The 19,170-nt window shown below is 52.5% G+C and overlaps 1 protein-coding gene across 14 annotated transcripts in view; it reads right to left on the reverse strand.

The window, feature by feature from the left end:
• Window positions 1-772: 772 nt before the first annotated feature.
• P2RY2 (purinergic receptor P2Y2) overlaps window positions 773-19,170 on the reverse strand; it is a 47,350-nt gene continuing 28,952 nt past the window's right edge. For 4 of the 14 annotated variants that reach the window (XM_035703851.2, XM_049098910.1, XM_035703852.2 and 1 more), the window contains exon 2: window positions 773-14,647. In XM_035703851.2, the coding sequence (XP_035559744.1) occupies window positions 13,510-14,643 (1,134 nt within the window). In that variant the 5' untranslated portion in view covers window positions 14,644-14,647 and the 3' untranslated portion in view covers window positions 773-13,509. The remainder of the gene's footprint in view (window positions 14,648-19,170) is intronic. The other 10 variants (XR_007404640.1, XR_007404638.1, XR_007404639.1 and 7 more) reach the window with 10 other exon arrangements.

Genomic DNA, 19,170 nt, shown 5'->3' on the forward strand with positions numbered 1-19,170 from the left:
AACAGTGGAGAAAACCCACATGTTCTCCAGCCTTTTTTCTGTTTCGGATTTCCTTCCCTTGTTAACCCTTCAAGATAAATGGCTTCTGAACATTTAGGAAGTTGGGGCAGGCCTTATTATACTTTTGTAACAGTGAGGAGAGACAGGACCTTTGCTTTGACTTCTATTCCTATGTCTATTCCTTTACCATTTTCCCCCATTTATTTATGGAAAAAAACTAGGTCATTTATCCTGTAAAAGTTATCAGATTCTGAATCTAGCCAATTTTTCATGTTGTCATGTAATATGTTCCTATGTACCCTGCATTTCCTGAAAAGTGGTAGTTAAATCCGAGATTTGATCAGACTCGGGTTCAACTTTTTTGGCAAGAATTCATATGTGGTGGTGTGTATTTCCTTTTACATCACATCAGCAAGACATCATATCTCTTTTTCTTTTTTTGTGATGTTATATTGGTCAGTGTTGTCCAGGTCGTAGGAGACTGCTATATCCACTAGCAGCCATTGGCAATCACTGCCTAGATTGGTTTGATAGAATACAATGCAAGCTACAGGTATAATTTAAAATAGTCAAGGAACCACATTAGAAAAGTAATCAGAAATCAATGAAATTAATTTTAGTAATATATTTTATTTAACTCATTATATCCAAAGTATTACTATATCAATATACAACCAATATAAAAAATTAATATTTACCACCTTTTTTTTTGCACCCAAGTCTTTGAAACCCAGTGTTTTTTTTTTTTAAGATTTTATTTATTTATTCATGAGAGACACAGAGAGAGAGAGAGAGAGAGAGAGGCGCAGAGACATAGGCAGAGGGAGAAGCAGACTCCATGCAGGGAGCCTGATGTGGGACTCAATCCCAGAACCCCAGGATCACTCCCTGAGCCAAAGGCAGACACCCAACCGCTGAGCCACCCAGGCGTCCCCCCCGGTGTGTATTTTATACCTGCAACACAACTCAATTCAGAGGGGTCATATTTCAAGGGCTCAATAGCCACTCATGATATGATTACAAAAACTAAGATTTCCTTGTAATTTTCTTTGTCCTTAGCATATGTCCCTCTTAAGGGTGTACAGTGAGACAATTATTAATTCTAGGGAAAACAAAAAGTTACGCAAGAAAGAAAATGTACTCATAGAATGCTATAAGATGTTATTGCAAACAATACTTTCAAGGTCATAAAAATGTAAGCACTTAATATTGTTTTACCCAGAAATTACAGTAGGAGAATGAGGAAAGAAACCTAAATTCTCATCTTTCACAGAGCAAATCAATGGATAATGATTACATGGAAGTAACCAGTGGTTTTTTGGTTTTTTTGTTTTTTGTTTTCCTTAACAGTCTGAATTTGTTACTGCCAGGAAATGGTTTTCTTTTTCTCCAGATGAGTTGACATTTCCATGATATGAATTTTTCTAAACAGAGAATAGTGCACCTTATTTTTCTTACGTTTTTACTTAAATTCCAGTTAGTTTACAGTGTACTATTAGTTTCAGGTGTACAATATAGTGATTCAACACTTCCATACAACACATGGTACTCATCACAAGTGCACTTCTTAATCCCCATCACCTGTTTCACCTATCCCTCCACCCACCTGCCCTCTAATAACCATTGGTTTATTCTCTATAGTTAAGAGTCTCTTTCTTGACTGATGTCTCTCTTTTTTATCCCCTTTGCTCATTTGTTTTGTTCCTCAAACTCCACATGTAAGTGAAATCATATGGTATTTGTCTTTCTCTGACATTTCATTTAGCATAATACTCTCTAGCTCTCTCCACGTCATTGCAAATGGCAAGATTTCATTCTTTTTTTATGGCTGAGTAATATTCCATCGTGTGTGTGTGTGTGTGTGTGTGTATGTGTATACATACCACATCTTCTTTATCCACTCAGCCAATGGACATTTGGGCTGTTTCCATAATTTGGCTATTGTTGATAATGCTGCTATAAACATCAGGGTGCATGTATGCCTTTGAATTAGTGTTGTTGTATTCTTTGATAAATACCCAGCAAGTGTGATTGCTGGATCATAGGGTAGTTCTATTTCTAACTTTTTGAGGAACCTCCATACGCTTTTCCAGAGTGGCTTGCACCAGCAGTAAAAGAGGGTCCTCCTTTCTCCACACATGATATGAATTTGACACTTCTCTCTGCCCCTTCCTGCCTATACCACCCTCCACCCTTTTTCTGAGTCCAGCTCCTCCGTGGGGAGGAACTGGGGGAACTGGAAAAGTGTTTTCTACTTAAGTGGGGCTGTGATTTAAATGCTCTTTGGGTGTCCTCCTAAAAGCCCCCAATTTGGACTGTGGCTTTTGTTGGAGGCAGGCCCTCCACTGGGGTGTCCTTCACCCTACCTGTGAGAGCTCTGCCCAGAGAGATGAGGCCAAGAGCAGGAATGGTGATCAGCAAGGCTTCCTGAGGAGGGGATTTTGAAGTGAATCTTGGAGGAAGAGGAGATACTTAGCAGGCGAGCCAGGCAGGGCCAAAGACAGTGCAGATGGACGGGCAGCACAGATGAAGACAAGATGCCTGGCATGGGCTCTGCAGTGAACCTGGGGCCTGCGGTTACTACTCAGAGAAGCCACGCAGCTGCTCTGACTTTCTGGCAGCCCCAAACATAGGGCCATTTTCTAATCTATTTAATAATAAGCAAATACTCTGGTGTCTGCTCAGCTCAAGATCTTGGAACAAATGGACCCAATTAAAAGGCCATCATAGGGGAATTCAGGGGAAGAGGAAAAAGCCATTGATCAAATCAACGCCCAGCTGCCCCGGGGCTGGTTTGTGACCTGCTGCAGCAGAATCCTTCCTCTCATCCTGCCTTCTCCTCCCCCAGACACTGCCCCAGACCTGGGCACCTTCCTGCTTTTCCTAGCTCCATTCCCCACCCAACTCAGGGACCCGAATGTCTGTGCCAACCCTCTAGGCCTCCTCTGGACTGCAGTTTCACTGCCTGCCAAACCTTGTAGGAAAAAAACTATCAGGAATCCTATTGGCTCTTCCTTCAAAATACATCTGGCATTGGTCCATTTCTCACCACTTCCACTACCACCTGGTCCCAATCCCCACGATCTCTCTCCTGGCTTCCTGCATTAGCTCCTTACTGCTCTTGCTCCTGTTCTTGCCCTGCTCTTGTTTATTTGCAAGACAGCAGTCAGATCCTTTTTTATTTGTTTTTATATTAGAGAGAGAAAAAGAGAACATGCATGAGTGGGGGGAGGGGCAGAGAGAATCTCAAGCAGACTCCATACTGAGTGTGGAGCCAACATGGGGTTCCATCCCATGAGCCTGAGATCATGACCTGAGTCATGAGTCAGATTAAGAGTCAGCTGCTTAACCGACTGAGCCACCCAGGCACCCCTAGCTAGATCCTTCTAAAATATAAGCCAGATTGTAACTCTCTCATTACTTTCTGCCTCATTCCATGTCCTACCAGATTCCCCTCATCTCTGGCCTCCACTCCTCCTTCCTCCACCCCAGCCACTGCCTCCTTACGCAGGTAGTGGGACCATTTACACTCCCCTCTGTCTGGGAAACTCTTCCCTGAGAGACCCCCTCTGTTAACTCCCACTCCTTCAAGTCTGCTCAAATTCTCTCTTTTGGGTCCCTCCTGAGCTTCACCTGACTGTTCTCTTTAAAATCATATCCACCCCACCCCTTACTCCCAACTTTCCCACTCTTCCAATCCCTCTTTCTGCTCTGCTGTTCCCTTTCTAGCATGCCATGGAATTTACATTTAAGTCTGGTGCTTTTGTCTCTCTCATCCCCCCCTTGAATGTAAACTCCACGAGGGAAAGGTCTTTGTTTTTTATTCATTGATGATTTCCAACTATCTACAATGACAGTACCTGGGATATAGTAGTCTCTTGGTAAATATTTCTTGAATAAATGGAGGAATGAATCAATGGTAATGTTTTTGCCTCAAAGAGCCATTGTGAACCTTACATGAAATGATTAATTTGACTTGTTTTGCAAAGGAAAGGAGTTAACATCTAATGAGTACCCATTGGTACTAGATATTCTGCAAAACAGTTTATAGAGTTTATCTCATTCCTCACTTTGAGCTGCTATTCATTCATTCATTCATTCATTCATTCAACAATTGTGTACCATGTGCCAGGCACTGTTCTGGGCACTGAGGATAAATCAGTGACAAAAGTACAAGGCCCCCTGTTCCCTGGGAGACCTCACCCTAGTAGGAAAAGACAGAGTTCAAATAAAATATGAATCTTATATGAGGAAACCAAAGTGCCCAAAATCATCTGATTTATGAGTAGCAGAGCCAAGATTCAAATGTAAACAGCCTAAGGTTTATGTGGTTTCTAAGTATCGTGAAAAGAAGGCACTTGGATATAGGTGGAGGAAAAGCTTGTGGGTGAGGGCTGCAGATGCAGTGAAGATGTGAGGGTGGGACTTGGAAGGCTGGCTCACCTTTGTACTGCCCACTCCCTGCACTTGGGCTTCCCCTTCCACATGATGAGAGTCAGATGCATTTTACCTACTAATGTGCTAGTGGAATCCAAATTATAGACATCTCATGGGCAGTGGGTGAACCCTGACTTCTGCCCAGAGGTAGTCACAAGGGGTGCTAGGAGGACCAGCTGAGCTTGGTCACACCTTCCAGGAGGAGGAGTCCAGTCTTAGAGGCTACCCCGTGAGGAGGCAAGGACTTCTAGGGGCACCCAGGGGTCCGGGGCTCTGAGGGTGTGTAGAGGCACTGGAATGGGGCAGGACTGGGGGCAAGGGCCCAAGAAAGACGAACTCAGGGTCATGGTCATACCCTCCCTCTCATGGCTGAGCTAGGCTGAGGGCAAATATTCTGTGTGCCCCTCAGGCCAAGCTGGGAAGACAGGGAGGAGGGCTCTCCCTCAGGGGGAAGCGATGCCAGGAGAAAGTGATCTCTCCTTCCCTGAGCTGGGGGAGATGGGGCAAATGATGTTAGGGTGCAGAGAGGACTCTTGCGGGGCATATACAGATCTTTTTGGAGTCCTCACCCTTAGAGAGGGAGAAGATTCTGGCTTCCCTTCAGCAGAGCTCCCGGACTGGAGCTGGTCCTTGGGGCCTAGGTCCACCCTCAGATCTGTAAGCCCCTTAGGAGGGCCTCTAGCCCCTCTCCCAAACACCCAGCTGTGTCCTCGAACCCAGAGCTTGGGTGTCTTCCTGACAGCCAGTGAAGGTGGGGAACCCCATCCAGGCCTGGAAGGTAGACAGGAGGCCACAGGGACACACAAGGCTAGGGGACATCATGACACCATCTTTGGGGACAACCCTCCTGCCCCCCAAAGAACCAGAGAGGGCCCAGTCTGTGTCTTTGAAACCTCAAGCTGGGGAGGCTGGTAGAGGCAACACTCTGAACATGGCGCAGCTCTGTCCGCCCCTCAATCCTGCCTTTACAGAGCCAAATGCTGGACATGGTGTGCTTCCCCTGAGGGAAAAAAATACAGTGTGGCACTTTGTCCTGGTGCCAGAGTGCACCATGATGGGTCGGTTCAGGGTTGCGGGGCTCTAGATGGGGCAGTCCCTGAGAGCCCATGGGGGTGGGCAGGCTGGAGTGGAGAGCTGACATGTCACCTTCTCACCCAGGAATCTCTTGTCAGTGAGGGCAGCCTGCTCCACCAGGAACACACCTGAAGCCAGCAAGCCTGGGCTTATCATCTGCTGCAGCAAAGACCTCACACTGGAGGACCCCTGGGGGTGTCTCTAAAGCAAGGAGTTAGAGAAGGGTACTTATGGGATTGTGGGGGGGGGGGTGTTGCAGGAGGTAGTCAAGGGAGAGTCTTTGGCAGAGGTTGGTCAGAATTTGCAGAACAGGGAGTTGTTGGAGCAGTCAGCAATCCCATGTTGGGAGCACAGGAGTCCTCGAGGAGTGTTACTATTAGATCAGTTTGTATTCTTCTGGAACCTGTGAGTCTAAGTACACAGGTGTTTATAAGGGTGAGCTCAGATCGTCTGCGGTGGGCATCATGGCTTGATGAAGCTCCATTACCTGTTTTGCAAGTCACAATATGTTTTGCAAACTGTGTTTTCTCCATTTCAATTCTCCGTCCTAACCCCCCCCCCCCCGGCACTCTCCAGCACCCTGGCTGCCAGCAGGATCATTTTTCTTTCTTTTTTTTATTTTTATTTTTTTATTTTTTATTTTTATTTTTTTTTCATTTTTCTTTCATCGCCCCGCAGGCAGAGGTGTGGACCTCAGTCCCCGTTCCTGCAGCTGCAGCCACTCTGGCCACCAGGGGGCAGCAGGGCAGCGTCCGCTAACCGGGGACCTAGTGCTGTAGACGCCCAGCCCGGGAAGGGAGGTGGGGAAGGGAGTGAGCCGCTGCTCCAGCTGAAGGCCTGGGTCTGATGCTCTGACCGTCCCCGTTTGCTTCCCTTTGTTCCCAGGAATTCTGGGACCGAGGGGCAAAAAGAGGAGGAAAATGAGGAGTATGGAGGGAGAGGAGCTGGGGAAAAGGAAGGAGAATGAGGCATGAGGGGAGTAGAAAGGAGTCCACAGAGCTGGCAGGCCCGGATTTAGTAGGAAATTAAGAATAGGGAGCTTAATTGAATTGGGCCATGAAGCACGCCCACACCGGGCCCTCGCCCCACTCCCCATCTCTTCCTGCCATCCCTAAGCCCATCTCCTTCCATTAGCTGGACCTCCTGGCAGCCTCTCTTCCCTTTGCTTCCTCCAGGCTGGCCACCCACCCAAAGCCCTTCTGTCTCCAGGTATCTGCTCGGTGTCTGTGGGGACTGCCCTTCCCCCTCAGCAGTCTCCTTGGAACACAGATGTGACAACTCAACACAGACATAAACACACACATACACGCACGCACGCATGCACACGCACGCACACATTAGCCCAGGCCACATGGTGACCCATGCAGTAGGCTTTGAATTTCCTCCCCCACATTTTGCAATTGCTCTGGTCACAAAGGCTGGCCTAACAGTTTAATCCCACAACGAGGTGGGACTTTTCATGTGGCTGCTGATTTGGAATTTGGCTCCAGGACATCGATCTAAGGATAGGCAGGGGTAAAATACCCCACTTTCGAAAACCATTGGGGTCAGACACCTTCTCAGAGTTTATTACCCCAACCTTCTACCACCCCCCGTGCTGATCCTACAAGCTGCACACTGGGTTCAATGACCTCGAAAACATCCCTGCTGTTGTGAATTCCCAACCAAGCCAGGGGAGGGGTGCTCTAGGCAAGTCACTCAGGAGACAGGGGTGGAGGAGTTAGAGTCTCAGCAAGAAAGATGGGGCACACACAGGCTGGGTGAATGAAGAGGCTCTTGTACAAAGCTGTGGGCTGGTATTGGGAGGGCTCCATGTGCAGGGGGCGATGAGGGTCACACCGTCCTGGCTAGAGAAGCAAGGACAGCAAAAAAAGGGCTGTGGCCAGTCCTGGGGAAGATACACCAGTCCCTTCCCTCCTCCCTGCCTTGCCCAACACTGAGAGGAGAGAGGGCCCCAAAGAAGGGGTGAGGAGGGTCCTCCCAGCCCCAGGAAAGAGGAAGGGGTGGGCATTCATGTCATTGGCATCGGAACCGTAAGCTGGAGTGAACTTTGTTACTCACAAGTGACTCAAAGATTTGGAGTTTGCCAAATAAACAATTTATGGATGGGAAAGGGAAATTAGACATGCAGCAGACAGTACTGGTAGGAGGAAGATAAAACAGTGAGGTTTGTGCCTTGCCGCATTCTTACTGTTCAGTAAACTGGAAAAAGAAGTATTAGCCGTTCCATTTTACAGACAAAGAAACTGAACTTGTGGTCACAGAGCCGGTGATGGTTGAGAGGGGCCACAACACTGCTCCTCTTGCCTCAGCCTCCTTGTGCACCCCAACCTTCTTCTTTCCCCAGAGTGGTTTTGTGACCACTAAAGCCACATTTGGTTAAAAACAAAAAACAAAAAACAAAAAGAAACAGGGCTGAATAGGGTGCTCCAGGTTTCCAAGCTATCCCCCTGCCACTTCGTGTCCCTTGGGCCTCTCTCTGGCATGCCCACAGGGGCCCCCCCAGGGCAAGCTCTCAGAAGGCACAGCTGATGAGGGCAGCAGAGGCAGCCGGAGGAGACAGGAAGCCCTGGCCTCACATCTAGTGTCCACAGTGACTGCTGTGTGACCTTGGGCAAGGCGCAGCTCTCTCTGGGCCTCTCGTCCCTCTAAATAGTCAAAGGATTCCTGGGGGTCCCTGCCAGGAGAGAAAACTGATTCCAGCTGGTCATGTCTTCCAGGGGGCTTACATGAACCCACAACAGCCTTCAGGAGTTAACAGCCCCAAGAAGCCATGTCCAGGTGGGGGGGTGAGGAACAGGAGAGGGAGGCCCACACAGTAGGGGCAGGGAAGATATTTTGGGGTAGGCGGATCTCCTGTCACAGCTGGACAATGGTCTAGGGCAGCCATTGTGCTGGGAGTGGAAAATCCTTTTCTGACTCCATCTCCCAGGGCTGAAAATAGTCCAGGGTGAGCCCCTGGGGACTGAGTCTGGGGCCAGGAGTGACTGGCCCAGCCCAGCCCATTGTTCCTGGCTGGGACAGGACTAAGACTGGACACCTGGCTGAGCTGGAGCCAAGAAAGAGGCAAGCTCAGGAAACCATACCAGAGGAAGAGTGGCTGGGCAGAGCCACGCCCCACAGCAGATAGGGAAACTGAGGCTCAGAGAGGCGAAGGCATTCAGCAAGTCACATGGTGCACAGGGCAGAAGAGGATGAGAGCTAGGCTTCTGGGGTTCATCTCCACCCCCCACCAGTGCATGCCGCTTGGAAAGGCAAACACATTTGCTGCAGTTCGGGCACTCCGGGCTAGACTCCACCCTCTGCCCTGCAAGAGGCAGGGGCATCAGACGTTGGATCAGCTGCACTCCAACCCACCGTGAGGTGCCAATGGAGTTGCTTTACCTCTCTGTCACTTGATGCCAGGGGAGAACTGCTGCCAACTCTAGTCCTTAGAACTGAGAACCCAGGGAGTTTGGGGAGTGCCTGGGGGAGCAACTGTTAGTTGTGCCTTTGCTGAAGATCTAGGTAGCTGAGGCCCTAACTGAGGCAAGAAGTGGGAAGTGGGTGGCAAGGGCTCCAAGCTCCAGAGAGTGGCCCAGAGAGGGCAGGCAGCTGGCCTCAGGTCACACAGCAAAAGTTGCCCATTCATTGGCTGCTCTGGCCCAGCTCCCAGTCAGTCCTGCCACCGTGGGTCTCCAGGCTCTTGGTTGAATGAAGAAGTAGTTGCAGCACCCTATGATGGAGACCATCAGGGAGAAATGGTTAAGCCTTTTGCCATGGGTGAGTGGGAGCCTGCTGGTCCATAGGGGCTGGCTATAGAAGCTTGTTATCAAGGGCATCCTTCCTTTCCCCTCATCCTCCCCCTCTTGCTCCTCCCTGCTGCCCTCTCACAGCCTGGCACAGGGACAAGGTTCTGTAAGCACACACAGGTCCATGGGCCTGAAGGCCACCCAGTGCCACGCAGGGCAGAGGGTAGCCCCACACCTTATCCCAGGGTAGACCTCCCTACCTCCTCCTATATCCTGGGGAAGCCTTCGTCCCAGGAGGCCCACTGTTGCTCACTGGCTGGACATTCCTTTCCTTCAAATAATGTATCCTAGTGTGGTTATATACTACATTATGTCGACTCCATAAGGGCAGGGTGCAGCCAGTTTGCCTCTGTATCACCTTGGCACAGAGCCTGCCATGTAAATGCCTACCATGTGCCAGGTACTGTTCTAAGTGTTTTGTGTGTACTGACCCGATGCCCCACATGGGTGGTAGTGTGTCCTTTCGGAAATGAGAAAACTGAGGTCCTGCAAGACTCAGTAATCTGCCCAAGGAGCCACTGCTGGAGGAAATGGAGACAACACTCAAACAGAGGGGGTATGGGCATCAAATCTGTGCTCTTAACCCCATCCCCACTACACCACGCTTTTCATTTTGAGTCACCCAAAGGGTTGCTTACAGTTGCTTACAGACCCTCCTGCCCAGCAAGTGGCATGGGTTACTGGAAAGGGAACTAATGTGGGCATCTGATGGGCCTGGATTCAATCCTGACTCACCCTCTTACTGCCCATATAACTTGGAGCAAGTCTTCACTTCTCAGAGCCTGTGCCCTCATCTGCTAAATGAGGATAATGTGTCTATTTCACACAGTTGTGGGAAGAATAAATAATAGAGATGAGAGGGTCTGGCATGGTGCCTGGGACATGGGGTAATGCATGTGTATCCTTCCTCATGAGCTTGACTCTAAACAGAAGAGCCCAAATCTGCCATAACAATGGTGGTGGCAGAGGGGTAGCTTTGGGAGCCTGACCTCCCTCCTGGGACCTGGGACGCATGCCATCCACAGCAGAGATACCCTCCCGCCCTGCCCCATGTGCCAGGGCCCCTGTCCTGGATACACAGAGCTCACCGAGAATAGTTGCTGCAAGCTGGACAGCAGGCCTTTCCTCCCCACCTCACCCCACTGCCCCCCTCTCTTCTCCTCTGCCCCTGACTTCAGTGCCACAGCTCTATCCAATAGCTCCAACCACCAGGATGGGAAGAGCTGGGGCAGTGGGGGGTGAAGGCAGGAATCCCACAAAGGCACTGACCTGAACTAAAGGGAGCAGAGCAGCAGGGCCAGCCTGAGCCCCTGGCACACATCCAGGCACCATGCTGGCCTGCAGAGTGACCTTGGGCAAGGCCCTCTGGAGTCTACAGCTGGGCCTGGATAATCCCTGGGGTCCCCGTCAGGTGGCTATGCCCTTTCAAGTGGCCTTCAAGAGTCAACAGCCCCAGGAAGTGATGTCAGGGCGAGGAGGAGCGGTGGCTGGGAGGGACCAGGGAGGCCTAATGAGTAAGAGGAGATATTTTGAGAGCAGGCAGGTCCCCTCACGTCACTACTGGACAATGGTCTGGGTTTGAGAGTGGAAAATCCTGCTCTTACTTGGGCTGAAAATAGCCCAAGGCAGGAGGATCAGGAACCTCACCTGCTAGGTGGATGGCCTGGGCATTGAGCAGCAAGGCCAGGTGGCCACTTCAAGGGGTCAGGCGGTCTGACTGGGTTCTAGGGGTGGGACCCTCTTCCCTACCCCCACGCAGTGTCTAACCCTGGATTAGATGGTGGTTAAGGCCCTCCTTTCCTCTAGATCCTTTGTCCTTAGAAAAGTGCAGGTGGCTGGTTCAAGGAAGGCTTCCTGGGGCCAGGCCATAGTGTTGGCTCCATGTGCTATAGGGCCCTGGGTTCTCAGGGTCTCCAGGGCAGCTGCTGGGGGGCGGCAGGCATGCAGGACATGAAAGGGATGGGAACTAAGGGAACTTGGGCCTGTGATGGCCATAGCCCTACCCCTAACCACAGATGCACACTCCAGAGCCCCCCAAATCAAGATGTATAACCTCCTGCCTCTGGGCCTAACCAGGGCTAAGGGTATCTGAGCCCAGCATTTAGACTCTAGGGTGTAATCTTACCTGGGTTCCTATAAACTAGGATGGGATCCAGCCTGAGCAGCAGCTGGTAAGAAAGAGATAAGCTTGGGCCTGCAGGAAAGGCTCAAGGACAGTCTGTAAAAGATAGTCACAAAAAAAGCTCATAGGGACTGTGGTTACATTAACAGAAGTATAGAACCTAGAATGTGGGAGGTAAGCCTTTCACACTACTTTGAACAGGTCACCCACATTGCACAATGCAGGGTAATTTTTCTGGGTCATGGCTTGTGATGGGTCCCTGTTGTAAGAAGGAACTGTGAAGCTAGACTCTAAATAGAGCAACCCTTGGCAGGGGGGTACTCCATTCTGACAAAGTAGAGTGGGAAGGGTAAAGAAGTTATAAGAGGCAGGCAGCATTTGGGGGGAGAAAAGAATATTCTCTCATAGGGCAAGGAGTATTGCCAGAGGGAGAGGGAGTGAGTCTTTACATTTGAGATTAAGAGTGAAGCCCGTCAGGTTTGCCCAACTCCTGCCCTAAGGCTGAGCTGGGCCCTGTCCAGCCGAGCTCTACAAATCTCCACAGTGGTCCTGGCTGGACCCAGAATCTGTCACAGGTGAGAAAGATCTCCCTCACCCTGAGCTTGACCTGGCCTGAGCACCAACTATTATGCCGTAACAGAGGATGGGGCAGAAAGAGAAGTGAATCTCTCCTATACTAAGGCCCAGTGCAAAGGAAACCTCAGGTAAAGGCAAGGAGGGAGCCCTGACTTGGTACCCTCTCGACCCACCCCAGCCTCATTCCTGCCTTGAGCCTGGGTGCCAGCTGCCCAGCCTGCTTCCAGATCCTGCATACCCTGCTTTCCTGCCCCCATATCTTTGCCCAGGACACACCCTGCACCTGGATGTTCTTCTCTGATGAACTGCTTTGCTCAGAAGCTACAGCTCAGGAGTGTCCCCTGCTCCAGGAAGCCTCCCTGACCCCCTGGTCCCCAGCCCCAGCCACTCAGCACTATCTAGTGGTGTGCTGGAGCATCTCAGACCTGCTTGCAAGAGCAACTGTTAAATTTTCAGGAATTTCGCAAGGAGGCTGACATCACATTAGTAGTCTGAAATCGGCTAAGGCAAGAGTATTTGCACCATGGCAATTGGCAATGCTACAGATAAGGGGTCCCCCTCATGCCCTGGAGAGCCAGTTAGATGGTTTAACATTTACCAGCACATGACTGGCCATAGCCATTAAGTCCCAAACTGGGGTATCCTAAGGACAGGACCCCATCTGCCTCCTGTCTGCACCCAGTAAAGCCAGGCACAAAAGTCAGTTTGCTTTAAAGTGAGGGATGACCTGGGGTCTGGAGAGGGGATCCTTGACGTGACACTAGCACTGAGGCAACTAGTGGGAAGGCAGGTGGCAGAAAAGCACAGGTTGGAGAAAGGACCCCAGTGTGGACAGCAAGAGCTCCATAGTCTGCATCCTCATGCTCAAACCACACAATAGGGTGCAACGCAGCAGGCAACAACAACTTCAGTAGAAGTTATAGCCTGAAACTGGCTCCCAGCCCAGGGGAGCCTCCAGATGGGTCTATGACAGTGGTTCCCTGACATTACCTTCCTCTCTCAGAGGTGTGTCCATTGTGGCATCCACACCTGCCCCAGAGCCCTCTGTAGGAAGCTCTGGCTCTGCCCTGGCTCCTTACCAGGGTCCTTTGGTCAACCCATAACCCTGCCCCTCCTAGGCAGCTCAGGCCCAGACTATGTGACCTTGGTAAGTCACTTTCCTCTCTGGGCCTGTTTCTCCATTTGACTTGATCAGGCTAAATACCTGGAAGGCACAGCCTGTGGGAGTCAGGCGGGGGCAGCACCGGCCCCTTACCCTTGCCTTTCTTGAAACCTTGTTCCCCAGCTCACACACACACATTGTGACCGGCGTCATAGGGACTGTTGAAATCTCTGGGCCACAGAGAACATCTGCCAAATGACAGAGCATCGAGGCCAGGGCTCCCTTGACCATCGGGCATGAGTCACTAGTGGGCCGTATCCAGGGAGGCTAGCCCTTCTGAAGAAGTCCTAGTCCCTACAGCCCCACTCCCACCTGATAAACCTGCACAGGCCTGAGGGGTTCGGGTCCTACAGCCGGACGTCCTTAGAGCTCTCCCCACCAGCCGGGGTGGACTCTGTCCGCCTAGAATCCTCACTGCTGGTGGACACATCTTTTATCCTCTTGACGTCAGTTCTGTCCCACCTGTGCAGGCCCCGCCGGCGGCGAGCCGGGGCAGTAGGGGTGGGGTCTGTGGGCGGCTTGGCGTCTCGGGCAAAGCGCACGAGCCTCTGGCCGGCCAGGAAGTAGAGCACCGGGTCCAGGCAACTGTTGGCGCTGGCCAGTGGCCGGGTGATCTTGTAAGCCACGTTGACGGCGTTGAGGGCGTGGCAGCTGAGGTCCAGCGAGCGGAAGGAGTAGTAGAGGGTGCGGGTGACGTGGAAGGGCAGGAAGCAGAGGGCGAAGACGGCCAGCACCACGGCAATGGTGCGCACCGACTTGCGCTTGGCCCGCGGCAGGCCTCCCGAGGCCCCGTAGGCCGGCTTCAGCAGCCGCCGGGCCATCAGCGCGTAGCACACCAGGATGACGGCGAAGGGCGCCGCGAAGAGCAGGCCCAGCATGACCGAGCTGTAGGCCACAAACTGGCCGAAGAGCTCGGGTGCGGAGGTGTCGTGGCAGGTGATGCGGCTGCCCCGCACGCTGGTGGTGACAAAGTAGAGCACGGGGGACTGGCAAGCCAGCACCAGCACCCACACGGCGGCCGCCACCCGGCGGGCGTAGCGGGCCCGGCCCCAGCGCAGAGAGCGCAGCGGGCGCAGGACGCCCAGGCACCGGTGCACGCTGATGCACGTGAGGAAGAGGATGCTGCAGTAAAGGTTGGTGTAGAAGAGGAAGCGCACCAGCTTGCACAGCACCATGCTGAAGGGCCAGTGGTCGCCGCGGGAGTAGTAGTAGACCAGCAGCGGCAGGGAGGCCGCGTACAGCGCGTCGGACACGGCCAGGTGGAACATGTAGGTGGTGGACGCGTTCCAGGTCTTGAGGCGGCACAGGAAGATGTAGAGCGCCACGGCGTTCAGACACAGCCCCAGCACACACACCACGCCGTAGGACACGGGCAGCAGCACGTACTTGAAGTCCTCATTGAAACGGCACTTGTAGCCTAGCTCATCCCCGTCCCAGGTGTCATTGATGGTGCTGTTCCAGTGGTCCAGGCCTGTGGCCATCGCCCTGGAGGGAAGGGCGGGGTGGGGAGAAGAGCCATCAGGGTCATGACCAGCGCTCGGCGGGGGGAGGCCCGACACACTCACCTGACCCGGGAGGGTGCCATGAGGTACCCCATGCACGCACAGATTCCCTGGTTAAGATCCACCCAACCACATTCAACACTTTTGTAGCCATCTGACCTGGCGCTCTCTCTGGACCCAGAGGGCCCGGAACCTTGGAACCCTGGGACTTCGAGAATGCATGAGATCCATGCAACTTCAGAACAAGGTGTGGGCAAACCACATCCTGAGGGCCAGATGCAGCCCACCCATCTGTTTCTGTAAAAAAAGCTTGACTAGAACACAATCATACCCATCTATTTATGAAGCATTAAATAGTTGTGACAAAGACCATATGTTCCCCAAAGCCTAGAACAGCTACCATCTGGCCTTTAAGAAACAAAAACATTTGGTGATCCTGCGCTAGAACCTTCAGGAGCACAGCGTTCTAGATCAAGGATCCTGAGCTCTCGAATCTGAGGATCTGGGGGCCCAGAGTGGTGTCATCTCAGATTTACAGAAAGGGGCCTTTAAGGATGGCTGGCTCTACCTCACATCCAGTGCCCACTGCCTGCTGAAGCATTGCTGGTCAGTAGGCAGCCCCTATCTTCCTGGACGCATTAGAAAGTTCTTTCCTCTAGGGGCACCTGGGTGGCTCAGCTGGTTAAGCATCAGACTTTTGATTTCTGGTCATGATCTCAGGGTTGTAAGACAGATGACGTGTGAGTCCTCCCCATCCTAGGAATCTGGAGCTGTACAATTCTCTTCATCTTGGAACCTGAGGTCCTGAGAGGCTGGGACTCGGGGATTCTGCAGGGCCAGTAACAACCACTCTCTTAGACCATGAGTTTCCTGCCAAGCCTGGCCTCCCAGCAATACTTCAGGGCCCCCAAGGTTGAGATTAGGGGGCTCAGAGACACATAGATCCCTCAGTTTCCCTTCTCTCCCCATCCCCCAATCCCAGAACCTTCTCTCTTTCCCGTTGTCAGCCAAGGTGCAACTGGGAGGAAGGGAGCATGCACCTCCCTCCCAAAGAGTTAAGTTCGTCTCCAAGGAGCCAGGGCTGATCCAAGGTGAGGAGACAGGGCCGAGCTGTTGGGACCCCTCTTGCCCAGAGCCAGGACTCAGGATCCAGCATTAAAGCATTTCCTGTATCCCACCACTGCTCCATGGAGCCCAGTGTTGCCTCTACCTTGCTGCTAGAGCCATTGCATCAGCCTCCCTGCCTCTAGCCTCAGTGTGCCCCAATCCAGAGGGGCCTTTGTAAAGACAAAATCATTCCTTTGCTTGAAACCCTCTGTGGCTCCTGCCTCTTCTCAGGAGAAAACCCTGCTCCTCCTCAGTTTGGTACTGGAGGTTTTCACAACCCAGCCTCTGTCAGCCTCACGGGCCCCATCCTCAGTGACCTGTGGCTTCTGGAATGCACCTAACACCCCTCAACCTGGAATCCATTCACAGCCCTTGTCTCTACCTGTTGGAACTACAACTTTCTATCCTTCAGCACAACAAACTCCAGCGATTAAGAACCAGGCTTCTGGAGCCAGACCACCTTTGTTTCCTCACCTGTAAAATGAGATGATTAAATAGAACCTACAGCATACAACTGCTGTGAGGGTTGAGTCATTTGTGCAGAGTGTTTGGTGCAGTGCCTGGCACACAGTAGGTACCCTGTGCTGGTATGAGTTATAAGGCTCAGCCCAGATGTGGCCTTTTCCTGAAATCTTCGGAAAGCTCTCTCAGGCCACCAGTTGGGGTGGGGGGGAATAGCGACAGAAGGTCTCCACTGGAGGCTGTATAGCAGGTGAGTGCGGTGGACCAGGGGAGTGACGCTGAGGCCCAAGCTGGCGCCAGGCCTGGGGATGTCGAGCGGGGAGAGATCTGGAAGGGTTAGGGACAGAGTTCAGAGCAACTGGCACAGAGGGAGTTTGGGTGGAGGAGGGGCCGGAGAGGGAGGCTGGCAGGATGCCTGGCCCAGGCCATCTCCTGGCTCAGGGATGGGGAGGAAGACAGGTAGGGGAGAGGGCCACTCACTGTCAGACACGGGTAAGAATGGGGTGCCCTGAAGGCATGTCATGTGATGTGGGGAAGGACAAAGGCTGAGACCATCAGATCCCGCACTTTGGAAGGTGGGTTAGGAGTTGCCGGCTCCCAACAGCTACAGGAGGAACGTGGAGGCCTGAGTGTGGGACTGAGGATCTGTGGAGGGGGCATATTCCCTCCACCTTGGGGATACTGGCTTGGGGTGTCCAGCTCTATCACAGAACTGTAGGTGACATCAGACATTTCCTGCCCTCCTGAGGCTCAGATCTCTCATGAGCTGAATCCCCCACCCTTGGAGAGATGGCACCCTAAAACTTCCCCATGAGGTGCTCTGCCCAGCGAGGGAAGCACACACACCCAGTTCCCCTCCACACTGCTGCCCTGGCGCTTGGTGCCCAGGCCTGGCAGGTCTCTCGTCTAGGTCAGCACCCTCCCCCCACCTCTTCCCCTGCCCACCCCAAGCCAGAGTTAACATCTTTACACAAAGATTTTCTAGCTAATTACTAAGGGTGGAACCTCTGATGCTGGTTAGAGGAGTGGAGACTTCCCTAGGTCTCTCATGAACTGAGGAAGCTGCCCTTTCCACCTGTTTTAAGACATCCTGGCCTCCACCCTCCCAGGCCAGCTGGGGACTCCATTGCCATGGCCCCTGTCCAGACTGACCCTGCCTGCCCTCTCCCTCCACTGGCTGGCCCACCAACATGTGAGTACACCTTTCCTCCCCTCAGGCCCTGCTTATGAAGACAGCCAAATCCCCAGCCTTCTCCCCTGGCCCTCACCTCTGCCTCTCCTTACCCCTAATGCCCTTGGGGTCTCACCCCCACCTCCCTAGAGACCATCTCCCACCTAACTTTGTCCAACACCACTTGCCAGCCCCTCTGTGCCCAGTTCTGGCTGGCCCTGCCTCATAAGGGCCCTGATAGGCTTACCTGTCTTTGCACATGTTGTTCTTTCTACCTTTCCCTTCCAGAACACATTCACACTGTACCTCATCTTGCCCACTCCCAAGGCTCTTCTCATATGTCACCTCGTTTCTGAAGCTCTCCCCTCTCCACCACCCCAGACATTCCTCACACCCTATTGGGAATCTGTCCTTCCACCCTCTACCCCAACATATTCCAGATGTTCCTAGAGGGTTGGGTCCTTTTGATTCTTTTCTCTATCCCAATCATCCAGCAAGAGGCCTGATCCAAAGCAGGTATGACAACGAGAGAATGAGTGAATGAATGAACGAAGGAACAAATGAATGAATGCATGAATGAATGAAGCAAGCAAGCACAAGAGGATATAGGAGACCAGAGGAGGCTAAGCTTTATGACAGTGGCTCTCCTTTCCATTATTCCTCTGAGGATCTACCAGAGTTGTTCTGACGCTTACAGATTTCTCAGCTACTGACCCTAAGTGGCCTCCTGAGGACCAGCTCACCTGAGGCTTGCCCTAGACAGGCACCTGGACTGCCTCTCTTTCAAGAGTTCTGTCCTTCTCTGGAAAGCCCAGGGGAATGCCAGAGGGAGGGGAACTGGACCTAGGCATTCTGGAGGTGGGTCAGCTGTCTGAGCCAAGCACATTCTTTTATCTCGCTCATCCCTGGCTCAGGTCATGGGTCAGTCTGGATCAGGAGTTCCTGGTCCTGGTGCCCCCTACACCCAACCACTCACTTTGTAGGGGCCAAGCCTGGGCTGAACAGCTTCCATGCAGCATCTTCGCCTCATCCCCCACCCTCACTCCGCAGTAGATACTGCCATGTAGTTTTGTTCAAGGTCACACCACTAGGAATTGAAGAGGAACTTGACACCAGGGCTCTCTGGCTCTGAAGCCTGAAATCATCACAGCCTGGGATGAAGGAGCAAGGTGGAGATCCCCTCCATCGAACCCTGGTTCAGCATATACATGTGCACTGGCGAGGCCGTACGAACCTCCTGGCCACGGACCCCGTCCTCACACGCCCATACCTGACCAGCCCCCTGCTCTCAGGATGCTCTGCGCCTGTTTGGGTACCGTACTCATGAATGTGCAGGCCTGGATCAGGGTGCAGGGAATTCTTCAGGAAACAGGAAAAACAGCTCCCCGGCCTGGGGCTGTACCCAGCTTCTAGCACCTCTCAGGACAGGCCATGCTGTGGGCTCTGTGGGAAGTGGAAAGAGCATGGGCACTTTGGTTCCTGGTCACAGGAAGTCAGCCAGGAAGAGCCCTCCCAGTCCTGCCTCCGATGCTCTAACCTGGGTCTAAAAGAGGCAAGCACGTGTGTGCTCACCCCAGGAGGAGGGCCCTCTACCCACCCACACCTCCTGCTGTCTACCCTCAACTCCCATGTCCCAGGGATGGCTGTTCCCAGCCTCCTTCCCCAGGCAGCCCCTTTCACGGGAGTGTGGCTCTATGGGGGAAGGTAGCAGAGCTGAGCTGAATGTCCAATGGCCCCTCCCTCCATCCTGGTCTGTGCTCCAGTTC

This window comes from Canis lupus, chromosome 21, assembly GCF_003254725.2.
Source record: "Canis lupus dingo isolate Sandy chromosome 21, ASM325472v2, whole genome shotgun sequence".
Taxonomy (NCBI): Eukaryota; Metazoa; Chordata; class Mammalia; order Carnivora; family Canidae; genus Canis; species Canis lupus.